The sequence below is a fragment of the Amphiprion ocellaris genome, chromosome 20, assembly GCF_022539595.1.
Source record: "Amphiprion ocellaris isolate individual 3 ecotype Okinawa chromosome 20, ASM2253959v1, whole genome shotgun sequence".
Classification (NCBI taxonomy): domain Eukaryota; kingdom Metazoa; phylum Chordata; class Actinopteri; family Pomacentridae; genus Amphiprion; species Amphiprion ocellaris.
The window spans coordinates 31437301-31450524 of NC_072785.1; the positions used below are offsets into that span (position 1 = coordinate 31437301).

General features: G+C 34.5%; 3 protein-coding genes across 8 annotated transcripts in view; 1 reads left to right on the forward strand and 2 right to left on the reverse strand.

The window, feature by feature from the left end:
• kiaa0586 (KIAA0586 ortholog) overlaps positions 1 to 1534 on the reverse strand; it is a 45981-nt gene extending 44447 nt beyond the window's left edge. For all 5 annotated transcript variants that reach the window (XM_055005640.1, XM_035941103.2, XM_023294590.3 and 2 more), the window contains exon 1: positions 989 to 1534. In XM_055005640.1, coding sequence (XP_054861615.1) covers positions 989 to 1250 — 262 coding nt within the window. In that variant the 5' untranslated portion in view covers positions 1251 to 1534. The remainder of the gene's footprint in view (positions 1 to 988) is intronic.
• A 1582-nt stretch (positions 1535 to 3116) lies between these two features.
• On the forward strand, positions 3117 to 6223 carry timm9 (translocase of inner mitochondrial membrane 9 homolog). 2 transcript variants are annotated; one of them, XM_023294599.3, is made up of 4 exons: positions 3117 to 3221; positions 3608 to 3657; positions 4123 to 4218; positions 5902 to 6223. In XM_023294599.3, the coding sequence occupies exons 2-4, from the start codon at positions 3619 to 3621 to the stop codon at positions 6034 to 6036; spliced, it is 270 nt and encodes an 89-aa protein (XP_023150367.1). In that variant the 5' UTR covers positions 3117 to 3221; positions 3608 to 3618; the 3' UTR covers positions 6037 to 6223. The 2 variants fall into 2 exon arrangements, with proteins under 2 accessions (XP_023150367.1, XP_054861640.1); XM_055005665.1 differs by lacking the exon at positions 3117 to 3221 and adding an exon at positions 3260 to 3411.
• Positions 6224 to 8206: 1983 nt separating this feature from the next.
• The window catches only part of arid4a (AT rich interactive domain 4A (RBP1-like)), a 31788-nt gene continuing 26770 nt past the window's right edge, over positions 8207 to 13224 (reverse strand). Inside the window, exons 23-25 of the mRNA XM_023294597.3 lie at positions 12326 to 12475; positions 12102 to 12248; positions 8207 to 10610 (exon numbers count right to left, since the gene is read on the reverse strand). Coding sequence (XP_023150365.1) covers positions 10507 to 10610; positions 12102 to 12248; positions 12326 to 12475 — 401 coding nt within the window. The 3' untranslated portion in view covers positions 8207 to 10506. The remainder of the gene's footprint in view (positions 10611 to 12101; positions 12249 to 12325; positions 12476 to 13224) is intronic.

The window sequence follows — 13224 nt, forward strand, 5'->3', positions numbered from 1 at the left end:
TATTATAATATTATACTATTATAATGTTGCTTTAAAAACAACATTATAATAGTATTTTTATTATTATTATTTTCTACTTTGATCAGTCTTTTCTTTTATGGATTCATTTTTTTGATTAATATTTCTTTATATAGCAACATTATTTATTATTTTTTTATTTATAAGCATATTTCTTATTATTATTTTTTAAATTATTTAATTTATTTGTCTTTATGTTTCTAGTTTTATTAGCCTTTTTTATGGATTCATTTTTTGATTAATATTGCCACATTATTTACATTTTATTTTATTTAGAAGCACATGCCTTCTTATTTTTTTTAGTATTTTATTTGTCTGTATATTTCTAATTTTATTCGCTTTTTTAATGGATTCATTTTTGATTAATATTTCGTTAAAAGGCAACATTATTTATTTTTTTATTTTATTTATTCTTCTTTATATTTCCACTTTTTTCTTATTTTTTATAGATTTATTTTTGTAATTTGGCTCTCTCACTACTCCATAATAGTCCTTTGTACAAAATGAAAATAAATAAAATAAATTCAAGACAGTATGATTAAAAAAAAATAACTTTAAAAAAAATTGATTTATTGAAAGAAAAGATGTCTAAATTGTCAAATAATTCAGGATAATGGATAAATAATACTTTCAAAATAAATCAAATTATGCTGTATATAATGATGCACATAAATTACAGTAAAAAGTGATAGAAAATGTAAAATACATTAAAATATTTTTTTTTTTAAATTGTGCTACTAGCATTTACTACTAATATTAACAATAAAATGGTTGGTGATTAATTTAAAAGTTAATTATTGGTTTTTAGCTCTGATTATTAATAAATAAAAAAGTGAAAATAAATAGTGAAATAAATAAAATGAACCAGAACAGCATCAGAAAACTCCCAGATAAATTATTAAATTAAATATTCAGTATTTTCCTCCATGGTTCCAACTCTCATCTCACCCCCGGTGTTTGTTGCTCTTACCGGGCTCACGGTCTGCTGCTGCCGGCTTTGCATCGCTGATCTCCGGCTTCTGCCTGAGCCGCTGACCGGTCAGAGGAGCCTGAACCCGGGGAGGCTCCCGGAGCTTCTGGACGGTGATCTGGACGTTACCGGCTCCAGCTCCGTGTCTCCGGGGAAGAGCCCTGGTGGAGCGAATTAAAACGCTCCCGGTTTCCGAGCTGCAGGAGGACTGATCCGGACTGACGGGACCAGAGAGAGAACCGGAACCGGGCCGAGACAACATGGCTGTTAACGGACCCGCGGCTCAATAAAGTTAATTTAAAGTGAGCTAGCGGTTAGCCTGCATGCTAACAGCAGCTTTCAAACTTCCCGCTCCGCAGAAAGACGGATTAAAAAAAACAGCAGCTGACGGTTAAAACTCGGCAAAGAAGCGAAGTCAGAGTAGAGTGAGGAGGTTAAAAATCATTTCTTAAACTCTAAGAGACGACAGAAAGATAAAAACAGACTAAAGTGTAAAAAGCGTCAAATCTGGAAACACAGCAACTGTTGCTAACAAAACACGACTACTTCCGCGTCAGAGATAGGAAAAGAACTACAAAGCAGAGGTCTCACTCTCAGTTTACTTTAGTGAAAATACAAGAAAATTACTTTTAAAATGTATTCCAGCAAATTCTACACAGTAATTTTTGAAGTTTGAAGAGCTAAATATGTAAACTAGGACTGCAACTAAAGACTTTTTCATTTCATTAAAATTTCTTAATCAGCAATTTTCATTGCTGATTAAGAAATTTTAGGATTTGTCGAGTTTTTGTGTACAAAATTGCTGGTCCTTAATGTTGATATTAAAATTATTCAGGTAAATATAAATAATAAATAATATTTTACGGTCATAGCCATTATATTCAAATTTTTCTGATAAATTTACCTGATAAATAATATTGTAAGGTCCTAAGTTTTAAAATAAATGTAGAGAATAAATGTTATTTTAGAGTTTTATCCTTCATGTTTAAATTAGTCCAGTAAATTTCCATAATAAGTCATATTTTGTCTGGTAATTTTACTTGATTAATAATCTTGTAGGGTCTTAAATTTAATATTTAACTTAGTTAAGTAAATTTACATAAAAAATAAAATTTTAGGGTTTTTTGTCCTTAATATTTAAATTCACTTGGTAAATGTACAAAATATATAATATTGCAAACAGTTAACATTAATACTTAAATATAATGATTAATAGGTGCAAAATATTATGTAGGGTGTTATTATTAACATTTAAATTGGTTAGGTTAAAAATACTGCAGCGTTTTTACATTATTTAATTTAGTCTTTTAAATTTGGTTAATACGTGATATTTTAGGGTCTTAATCTTAATATTTAGATTAATTGGGTTGATTTATATTAGAAAATGTTATCTTTATTAATTTGCAATGTTGCAGCAGCAAAAATATTGCAGACATTTAAAAAATGTACATAAAAAACATTATTGAACATATCACTGACATTGCACCGTTTTTTTTTTTAAAAATACAAAATACTGATGGAGTATTCAAGGTTAAAACTTTGTTGTAATCTATACTATACTTTGAAATATAATATAATATATAACAACAATACAAATCTTAGTACAAAATATATTTTAAAAAAAATAAAATAAAAAAATAAAATAAAATAAACAAGAGAAAAAAATTGAGAAATAATATAATAATATTTCAAACTTTTATATTATTCACACAGAAATTTGCATCGGTCTGAAAATAAAACTGGATTTACTAAACAATTTATTTTAAAATTAATTCTTAATTTCTGAGCTTTATTTATTTATTTATTTAGTTAGTTAAATAGTTACTTACTTATTTATCTTTTTATTTAATTTATTGTTTATTTATTTACTTGTTTGGTTTTTTTTTTATTTTTACATCGAGCTCTGTTTCTCTCTTTAATCGTGTTCAGGTAGGAACTCTATGTCGTTACACGTTCGTTTCTCTCCGGACCGCTTCCCCGGCAGCGCGTTGTCTGGTTCATTGGTTTCTGATGTGAACTTTCGTCTCATTTTTAAATCAGGTTTAAATCATATTTTAGCTCTTTAGGCCTGAATAACTGTGGTAATAATTCAGTAACTTTATGTTCAGTTAATATTGAGTTCCGTGTTTTTGTTTTTTGTTGTTTTTAAATCGGATTAAAGGTTTAAAAGTTGTCGAATCTGCGCCTCAGATTCTCAGTTCGTCCTTCAGCTCTCAGGAGAAACACGCAGCGGGTAAAAGAACAGCTCGGATTCTGGTTTTAGTTCATTATTTCACCTTTTACTGCAGATTACACGTCTGAACGAGAAAAAATTACAAGAAAACACCGAAAAAAATCAAACGTTGGGACGGAAACACGCAGCTAACGGGGCTAACTGTTAGCTTCATGCTAACTGAGCGACAGATCGAATCAGGATTCTGACAGTATTTTATATTTATATTTTTAGTGTTTATTCACTTAATTTAAATTCAAATCAGACGTTAAATATTTACCAAGCAGCTCTGGGGTTAAATCAGCAGACAGGGCTGTGAATCAGAATTAATTTTAAATTGTTGGTTTTTTTTAATGGAGTTTGGTGCAGCAGCAGAAGCGCTGATTTTTTCTGTTTTTTCTACTCAGATTTTAAAATCATGGCGATGCAGGTGTCAGAATCCGACCAGATCAAACAGGTAAATCGGTTTTTATAAAAGTTTGATGCAGAAACATAGAAAATAGACTGAATTCAGCTTCTTAAAGTACCGTCTGTTGTCGTTCCCAGGGTCCATACAAGCATTTCATTAAAATAAGAATTCATCTCAACCAGAGTTTAAAACAGAAATAAACAGAACTATTTTACATCGTGAGTCTGTTGTATTTTAATAGTATTTATCATAATATTTCTAACAATATCTATAATTATTAGCTTTGCAGTGTTTTCCAGACTTGGAAAAACTGCTGAAAAATGACAGAAAAATATTGAAAATAAAATTAAATATGTGAGAAATAAAGACAAAATCATGGAATTAAAGTCAATAAAAAAGAAGTTGCTTCTGTTTGGTCTTGAATCTCAGCTGGATGTTTTCAGAAATGTTTTTCTGTTGGATGTTGTAAAAATGTTGAGTTTTTCGAACATATTTTTTTGTGTTTTCTTCCAGTTTAAGGAGTTTCTGGGGACGTACAACAAGGTGACGGAGAACTGCTTCATGGATTGTGTGAAAGATTTCACCACCAGAGAAGTGAAGCCTGAAGAGGTAAAAAAAAAAAAAAAAACTGATGAAGGTTTTATTTCATTTCCAGCCTCAGATGGAGGATTTCTGCTTGTTGTTTAAGTAAACTAGATAAAATGAGTCATGTCCAACATTTTTCACAAACTAATCAATCAACAAGTCCAGAAAATAGTCTTTTCCTTCACCAGGAAAATCATAATTCACTAAAAAACAAGTTTTCATGCCTTGAATATACCAAATAAGATCAACTTTTAGTGGGGAAATGTACACGTTAGAGCAGCTGGATCCAGATGAGACGTTAAAGAAGCAGGAAAATAGTTCTAAAAACTACAATAAGGCTAATATTTAATGTTTAATTTAATAAGTTTAGATTTACTCCAATCTGTTGATGTTTTTTCTTCTCCAGATTTGATCTAAATCCACAACAATCAGCAAAAACTGATCTGAGAGCAGCAAAAACAATCAATCTGTGTCTTTATTTGACAGAAATTTCTTTATTTTCTTGGTATTTCTGACCAGTAGGGAGAAAAAAATGTTTATTTTTCTAACCACAGTGAACTAAAGTGGTGAAAAAATTGAATTTCATATTTAGATTTTTTTTCATTTTAGTGCCAGTTAAAACGTCTTTAGGACGACAAAAATTCTTAAACTGTCAACATTATTCTGAGATAAAACTCTCAAAGCTGGAAAACGATCAAATAAACTTTTTTTAATTCCAGAAGTCACAGATCAGTTTTCAGGTTTAATGTGGACAAATTAGTCTTTTGTTCTTAGTAGTAAAACAGTTTTGAAACCTTCTGAAACCAAAATATTGGAATGATTCACATATAAAATATAACAGTTGTACATGACATTGATTTTTAAAACTGTTTTATTTCAGATTTTGAATTTTCTTCTCTTCATGGAGTTGATAAATTAATGTTTTCTGTTCAGGATAAATGTGTGAAATGAACCGTTTTATATGTTGAATACTCTGAATAAACCGAGCAGAAGAAGTTCCAGACTAAAAATATTTTTAACTATTTTTTTGTAGATTTTTTCAAATTAAAATGGATCAATTTGACCCAACAGGAGATGATTTAAAATCATGATTTAAAACTGAATCAATTTATGATCCAGTGTCGTCCTCTGGTGGCTGCTTCAGGGAACAACAAGCACCTTTTTTAGTCGTTTTGTGTCTTAGAGGTATTTTTGTCTCATTTTTTTATCAGTTTTTGAGTGTTTGTGCAGCTTTTGTGTTGTTCAGAGGTTGTTTTCCTCTTAGCTGTCATTTTGTGTCTCTTTGTGATTGTTTTGTGTGTCCTGTCGTCACTTTTTGGGCGTTTTGTGATTATTTTTCATCTCTGTTGTTGTTTTGTGTCTTTTGGGGAGATTGATTGTCTCATTGTGTCATTTTACAGTTTTTTTTTCTCTATCATCACTTCTTGATCTTTCTGTGAGGTCGTTTTGTCTCTTAGCTGTGGCTTTGTCGTCGTTTTATGTGTTTTTGTGTAACTTTGTTTTCTGTCTCTTTTCAGCTCTTTTGCATCAATTTATGGTCATTTTGTGTGTCTGTAGTAGTTTTTGTGTTCACTTTGTGTCTCTTTTCAGCTCTTCTGCTTCATTTTGTGGTCTATTTCATCTATATGTGTTCATTTTGTGTTGCTGTGCATCCCTGTGGTTGCTTTAAGTGTTTTTTTTTTTAACCTCTCGTCGTTTGTTTTGCAGTCGAGCTGCTCAGAGTCGTGTCTGCAGAAATACCTGAAGATGACTCAGCGGATCTCGATGCGTTTCCAGGAATATCACATCCAGCAGAACGAGGCTCTGGCTGCTAAAGCCGGACTGTTGGCTCAACCTCGCTGATCCCAGATCTGATCCCGGATCTGATCCCGGATCTGAGCCCCGACATGAGAACAGACTGAAGCTCTGCTGAGCATGATGGGAAATGGAGTTCAAACACATTCATGGACAGAAACTGTGGAATTATCCTTTAATGTGGGATTTTCTTTATGTTGAAATGTTTTTTTTATTAAACTTTGTGACGATCCGACGCCTCGTCTGAAAATTAATCCAGCAACACAAGTTTTAGTACCTCATTGTAGTACTTTAGAAATACTTTTTACTGTAACATTAACGTTCCAGCTGCAGCTACTTTACAGATGTTTTATGATACTTTTGCTGTTTTAGGAAAATTTGTGAACTCAGGATTTGGGGGAGTTTGACGTTTTGCTTTTTATGGTTTAATGATCCATGAGTTGTCGAAGTTTTGTTGGTCTGAAACTAAACGTCTGTTGAACTACTGCAGCGATCTGGGTTCCAAAACGATCAGCTGAAAAAAGACAGAACAACCAGACATGAAAAACGATCACAAAAAGACACAAAACGACCAAAAACCACGGAAAGGTGACCACAAAGTGATTCAAAAAATGACCACAAAAAGACACGAAATGGCCGTAAAGATTTTAAACATACAGCTACCAAGAGACAAAGTAAGCTCAAAAAGATGAAAACTGACCAAACTGATGCATTATGACCAAAAAGAGACTTAAAGCAACACAATAGTGATGCACAAAATGCCTACAGCAACACAAAATGAACAGAAAGACACACAAAGATGAAAAACAACCACAAAGCAACAGCAAAGAGATTAAATATGTGAAACAGCTGTGAAAAGACAAAATGACCACCAAAAGACAAAAAACTACAAAGTAACAGCGACTGTAGAAACAAACACAAAAAGTTGTAATACAACTGTAAAAATACACGAAGAGGCTAAAAAAATAGACACAAAACAACCCTGAAGGAGTAAAAAAATAACCACAAGAGACAAAAATGACCACAAAGAGATGAAGAGCTGTACAGAGACGTCAAACACGAAGCGACCACAAAAAGCTAAAAAAAAATAACGAGCTCCCCAAGAGTAAAGAGCCGATCCAGCGTTCCACGACTAGGACGAATCCCGATGCTCCTCCTGAATCCGAGGTTCAACAATCATCAGAGCCTCCCTTCCAGCATCCCAGGGAGGCTGAGAAGTGTAAGACCTGGATAACTGGTCCACACCCACCAGCCTCCCTTCCTAAGGATGGGAACCTCCACCCCACCCTCAGCAGAGGACGTGTTTACTGGGTTCAGGAGTTCCTCAAAGTTCTCCTTCCACCATCCAACAATGTCCCCATTACAGATGAACAGTTCTCCACTCAGAATGTAAACAGCCTGAGTAAAGCCCTGCCTCCCCTTCCTGAGGCGTCAGTTTGCCAGAACTTCCTTGAGGCCAACCCAAAGTCCTTCTCCATAGCCTCTCTGAACTCCTCCCACACCTGAGTTTTAGCTTCCACAGCTGCAGCCCTTTTGGCCGACTGCTACCCATCAGCTGCTTCAGGAGAACCCGAGCCAACCAGACTCCCCCAGGATGGGGGATAGATGGACCTCATACAGACCAAATAAAATGAGAACAAAAATGTTCAAAACAGCTGTAAAGAGATGCATGAAGACCACAAAGAGTCCAAAAAAATGAGACTAAATCTCAAAAAAGTGAAAAATGACGATGAAATGACAAAACATCCATAAAGTCAGTTATTCTAAACACCTTCAGACTCTTGGACCAGGAAGCAGAAAGATCTGATTTACCTGAACTCACCTGGTTTGCCAGAATTTCCTTGAGGCCGACTGAAAGTCCTTCTCTATAGTCTCTCCGAACTCCTCCCACACCCGACTTTTAGCTTCCACAGCTGCAGCCCTTCTGGTCGACTGCTACCCATCAGCTGCTACAGGAGAACCTGAGCCAACCAGGCTCCTCCAGGATGGGGGTTAGATAGACCTCATACAGGACACATGTAGACATACATGACAAAACATCCATAAAGTCAGTTATTCTAAACACCTTCAGACTCTTGGACCAGGAAGCAGCAAGATCTGATTCACCTGGACTCACCTGCAGCAGCTCAGAGACTTAGAGCAGAATTTTACACTTTGAAACATTTAAACCAGTTTTTCTTTGACGCTGATGGAAACACTCCAGCATTAAAGAGTCGAGTCATATTTAAAAACTTTATTAGAAACAGAGCTGCTCGTTGTGCAGTGCAGCAGCTTTCTGCTCTCAGAGGAAGTTTCTTATTTACAACCGTCGCAGCGGAAACACCACATAGAAAAAAAAACAATGGAGGAAGTCGTAAGAATCCAATGGTACAAACATCTGCTCTTAAAAAATATTAGAAATCATTCTTTACAGGCTGCAAAAGTCACTTTGCTTCATTCTCTCCTTGACTCAGAGCTTCTCTATGTACAAAACAAGAAACGACGAGGAGCCGTCGACCGACACACCGCAGCACAAGAACAGGAAGTAGATGGGAGGAGACAGGAAGTGCAGCAGAAAACCTCCAGAGTGACGCCCGAACTTTAAACCCGCCAGAAGAAGACGCAGATTTACCACCGAAGATGAATCATTTCAACGCCTATCAGCTCCATTTATTGATTATTAAACTCTTAGCTCTGATTTGTGAGAATTAAAGAGTTCTGATTTTCAAAATAAAAGCAACATTTTCCATTTCGTGAAACTTTTGAAGCCAAACTTGTGATTTTTAAATCTAAACTTTTAGGTAGTCAAAGTGAAAATAAGTACTTTTAAATCAAAATAACAGATTTCATATTAATTCAAGTCAAATATTCGGATAAAACACGTCAGAATTTATGAATTCACGAATCAAAAATAAATGATTTCATGTAAAGTTCGAGATAAAAATCATGACTTAACTTTAGCTCGCTTAAAGTCAAATTATCAGAAAAAAACGGAAAAGTGAGTCAATATTACAGCTTTTTAAACCAAAACATCGACTTTAACGACAAATTCGACTCATTTAAAGTCAAATTATCAGATAAAAATGAAGCTTAAAGTTAAACAGAAAAAAATTAGTGAAGAGCAAAAAACTGTTGAAAAAAATTTTACATTTTTACTGCACATGTGGTTTTATTGACTAAGTATGACGTCTGAGAATGAAAAAACAAAATAATTTTAATTTCCTGACATGTAAAAAAAAATACAGTAAATAAAAATTACTGCCAAATAAATAAATCAGAACAAGCAGAAAAATGGTTTAAATTCTGAAATTAAACAGGAAATACTGAATATTTTGTTTTTTTCTGTTTTTATACTTAATTTTTATTTTCTTGGCATTTCTGGTCTTCCGTACAAAAACCGAAAAATATGAAAAAAAAAGTTTGCAATAAATACCGAAGGAGCTGCAAGTTTTTAACCTTTTTTTTTTTTTTTTTTTTTTTTTTAAACACAAAAACTAAATATTTTTCTCTCCCGCTGTGACGCCGCAAACTTTTTTTGGTGATTTTTTTTTTCCTTTTTTGTTTTTATTTTTACCAAAATAAAAGCTCTGATTCTGTATTTTAAAAAAAACAAAAACTTTCACAGCTGAAAGTCAAGAAACTTTACTTTTTCTTTTTTTGTTTTTTTCTTAAATAATTCAAGTGAAGAAATAAATGTGCATATTGAGCTGCCTAATTTCAAAATAAAAGGCTCAAGTGAGAGTTATTTTGAAATTTTTTAATCAAAATTTTTTGATCTCTAATTTCAAAATAAAAGTCTTGGGTGGGGGTGGTTAGGGGTCAGCGGTGAAAAACTCCAAAATAAAGGTCTCAGGTGAAACTTTTATTATGAATTTTTTTTAATCTACTAAATTTTTTTGATCTCTGATTTCAAAATAAAAGTCTTAATAAAAGTCCGCCCAAGACTATTTTGAAATCACAGATTAAAAAAATTAACTAGAGATTTAAAAAATTTCAAAATAAAAGTCTCAGGCCGGGAGTTAGGAGTCAGTGGTGAAAAAAATTTCAAAATAACAGTCTCGGGTGAGGGGTCAACGGTGAAAAAAATTCAAAATAAAAGTCTTGGGTGGGGGTTAGGGGTCACCGCTGACCTCTAACCCCCCACCCAAGACTTTTATTTTGAGATTAGAGATGAAAAAATTAACTAGAGATTAAAAAAAATTCTAAATAAAATTATTTTTAAACTAGGCGCTCCAGAGGAAGAAGAAGGAAAAGAAGAAGAGCTGCGGCGGCTGAACAGACAGCGTTTTTCTCTCGTCAAACAGGAAGTCAGTCTGTCAGTGAGGGGGCGGGGCTTTGGTCAGCACCTCCCCCTCCCCCCGTGCGGCGTTTTCCCATCAGCCACTGTGTCAGTCGAAGCTCACGGCTACATTGTTTTTTTTTTTTTTTTTTTTTTTACCCATCATGCCCTCAGAGCCGGCAGAGAGGGGGGCGGAGTTTGTGGCGGGGAAAGGGGGCAGGGCCGAGCAGGAAGTAGGCGGAGTCCGTGTGGGCGTGTCATCACCTGCACTCCACGGCAACCGTGTTCTGAGTGGGCGACGCCGAGGACGGACTCATGCCGGTGTCCGAGGAGCCCGAAGACGTGGACGCTGTCGTGTTGGACACTGAGACAGGAAGTAGAGAGAAAAACTGATGATGTAGCAGGAAACAGTCAAAATACAAAATAAAATATGTCTCAATCAACAGGAAGTAAGTAAGTCTGTCTTTACAAAGTAAAATAACTAACAGGAAGTAAGTAAGTCTGTCTTTATAAAGTAAAATAACCAAACGGAAGTCAGAAGTCTGTCTTTATAAAGTAAAATAACCAACAGGAAGTAAGTAAATCTGTCTTTAAAAAGTACAATAACCAATAGGAAGTACATTTTTTCATGTCTTTATAAAGTAAAATAACCAACAGTAAGTCTAACTCAATAAAAGACAAATACAGCAAAATTTTAAGTAGTTTAGAGAAACTTTTATGGAAACTTTGAGTCAAATTAACAGAAAAATGCATATTTACAATCAATTAGTCAAAATTCTGACTATAAATAAAAAACAATAAGTTTGACTCATTGAAGTCAAAAATAAATCTAAATTATTGATTAGTTCATGAAAATTAGGACTTTTATTTAAATCCAAATAACTTTCATGATAACTTTAATTCAGCTAAAGTCAACTCACTGTAAAAATGTACAAAAATTTAAGTATTTAAAATTTGACCTTTAGAGAGTGAAATAATGAGACAAAAAGAAGCCAAAATTAGATCTGACGAGTCAATATTGGAACTTTTTAAATCTAAACAATGACTAAGATGAGCCGAACTTACTGAAAACAAATGAGTCCACAAAACTCCCTCAACTTAAGATTGTAATATGTAATCAAATTCATGTTATTCTACATGTCACATTTTAAAATTTGACTAAAACAATGTGCTTGCTTTAACCCGATTCTGTAAAAGACAAAAAAAACTGCACTCAAAGACACATTTTAATGCATTTTGAATTCTTTTTTGGTAATTCTGCACAGATGTAGACTATTTCCGACTGTTTTTGAGTCATTTGAACATTTTTACATTGATTTTGCACAAGTTTATGTCATTTTGGGCAAATTTTGAGTAATTTTGAATATTCATAACTATGCTTCCAGACTTTTCCTCTCTATTCTTTTCATCAGTAGTAGATGTTCCTCCATGCTGAATGGATCTCCAACAACCTGCTCCTCTGTTCACTGTTTCTGAGCCATGATGCATTTATTTATTCATCCAGTAGCTTTCATTTTCCTCTCAGTCTAATGTCTAAGATAAGATTGTCTAAAATTAAATAAAATCTGTCAAAAGCAACATGAAATGACCAAAATTGACTCGGAAAATATCCCAAAACACTCAAAATCTGTTAAAAATGACAATTTTCTAGTCATTTTCAACAAGTTTCATTTAATTTTTGGCACATTTAGAGTCTATTTTTGAGTTTCATTTTAAAAAAAAAAAAAAAAAAAGGAAGCAAAAATGTCTCCTCATCCTGTAGATGTTCAATTATCTCCATGGTTCCTTTGTCAGACTTAAATGAAGTTAAGCGATCATGTTGTGTAGGACACAGTTGAGATGATTCGACTCCTACCTTCCCTCTCCTTCTTCTTTAGTCTCTTCCTGCGTCGGTCGATGGAGGCGACCTCCGACTTCAGCGTCATGTAGTACTTCCTGATCTCCTGCAGCTTCTCCTGGAGGAAGGAGATCCTCTCTGTGCTCGACATGCTGTCCAGCTCGTCTACAGAAGAAGAAGAAGAAGGTTTTAAATAAAGCTGGTTCCAGAACATGGAGGACGTGAGGTGAAACGTGAGTTACCGAGCTGAAAGGTCCACTTGTAGGTCCTCTGAGGAGACGGGAAGCTCTGTTTGTCTTTACTGTGAGACGACGGAGATGAAAGTCCAGGACAACGAGACTTCTGAGACTTTAGAGACAGTCGAGACTGGTCCTCGCTGTCACTGCTGTGACCTGAAGGACGGAAAGTTAACCAACATCAGCTCTGAAGTTTCTCATAGTTCAGTTCTCTACTTCTAGAAAGCCCCAGAGCATGATACTGCCATCTCCATGCTTGGTGGTAGGTTTGGTGTTCTTGGGGTTAAAAAGAAGTCAAAAACCAGTCTTCAGAAGGTCTAAAACCAGGACCAAAACCAAACCTAAACTACTCGTCAGAAAGTCTAAGAACCACCCAAGACAGTCTGAAACCAGTCCTCATCCAGGACCAGATCCAGAATAAAATAAATCCTAAACCAACTTTAAATCACATCCAAAACCAGGACAACTAGAGAATGATACTGCCACCACCATGCTTGATGGTAGGTTTGGTGTTCTTAGAGTTAAGAAAAAGTCAAAGATCTGCTTAAGACAGTCTGAAACCGGTCCTCAAAAGGTCTAAAACCAGGACCCAAATCAACCCTAAACCAGTCCAAAAAATTGTTCAGAACCAGTCAGAATACAGTCTGAAACCAGTCCCAAAAAAGTTTTTTAAAAATTGTACAAAATCAGGACCAAAACCAATCTAAACTACCCCTAAAAAAAGTCCAAGACAGTCTGAAACCAGTCCAGAAGCTCTTCTAGAAAGCCCCAGAGCAGGTTTGTTGTTCTTGGGGTTAAAAGAAGTCAAAGACCTGCTTAAGACGGTCTGAAACCAGTCCTCAAAAAGTCTAAAACCAGGACCAAAATCAATCCTAAACTACTCATAAGAAAGTCCAAGACCTGCC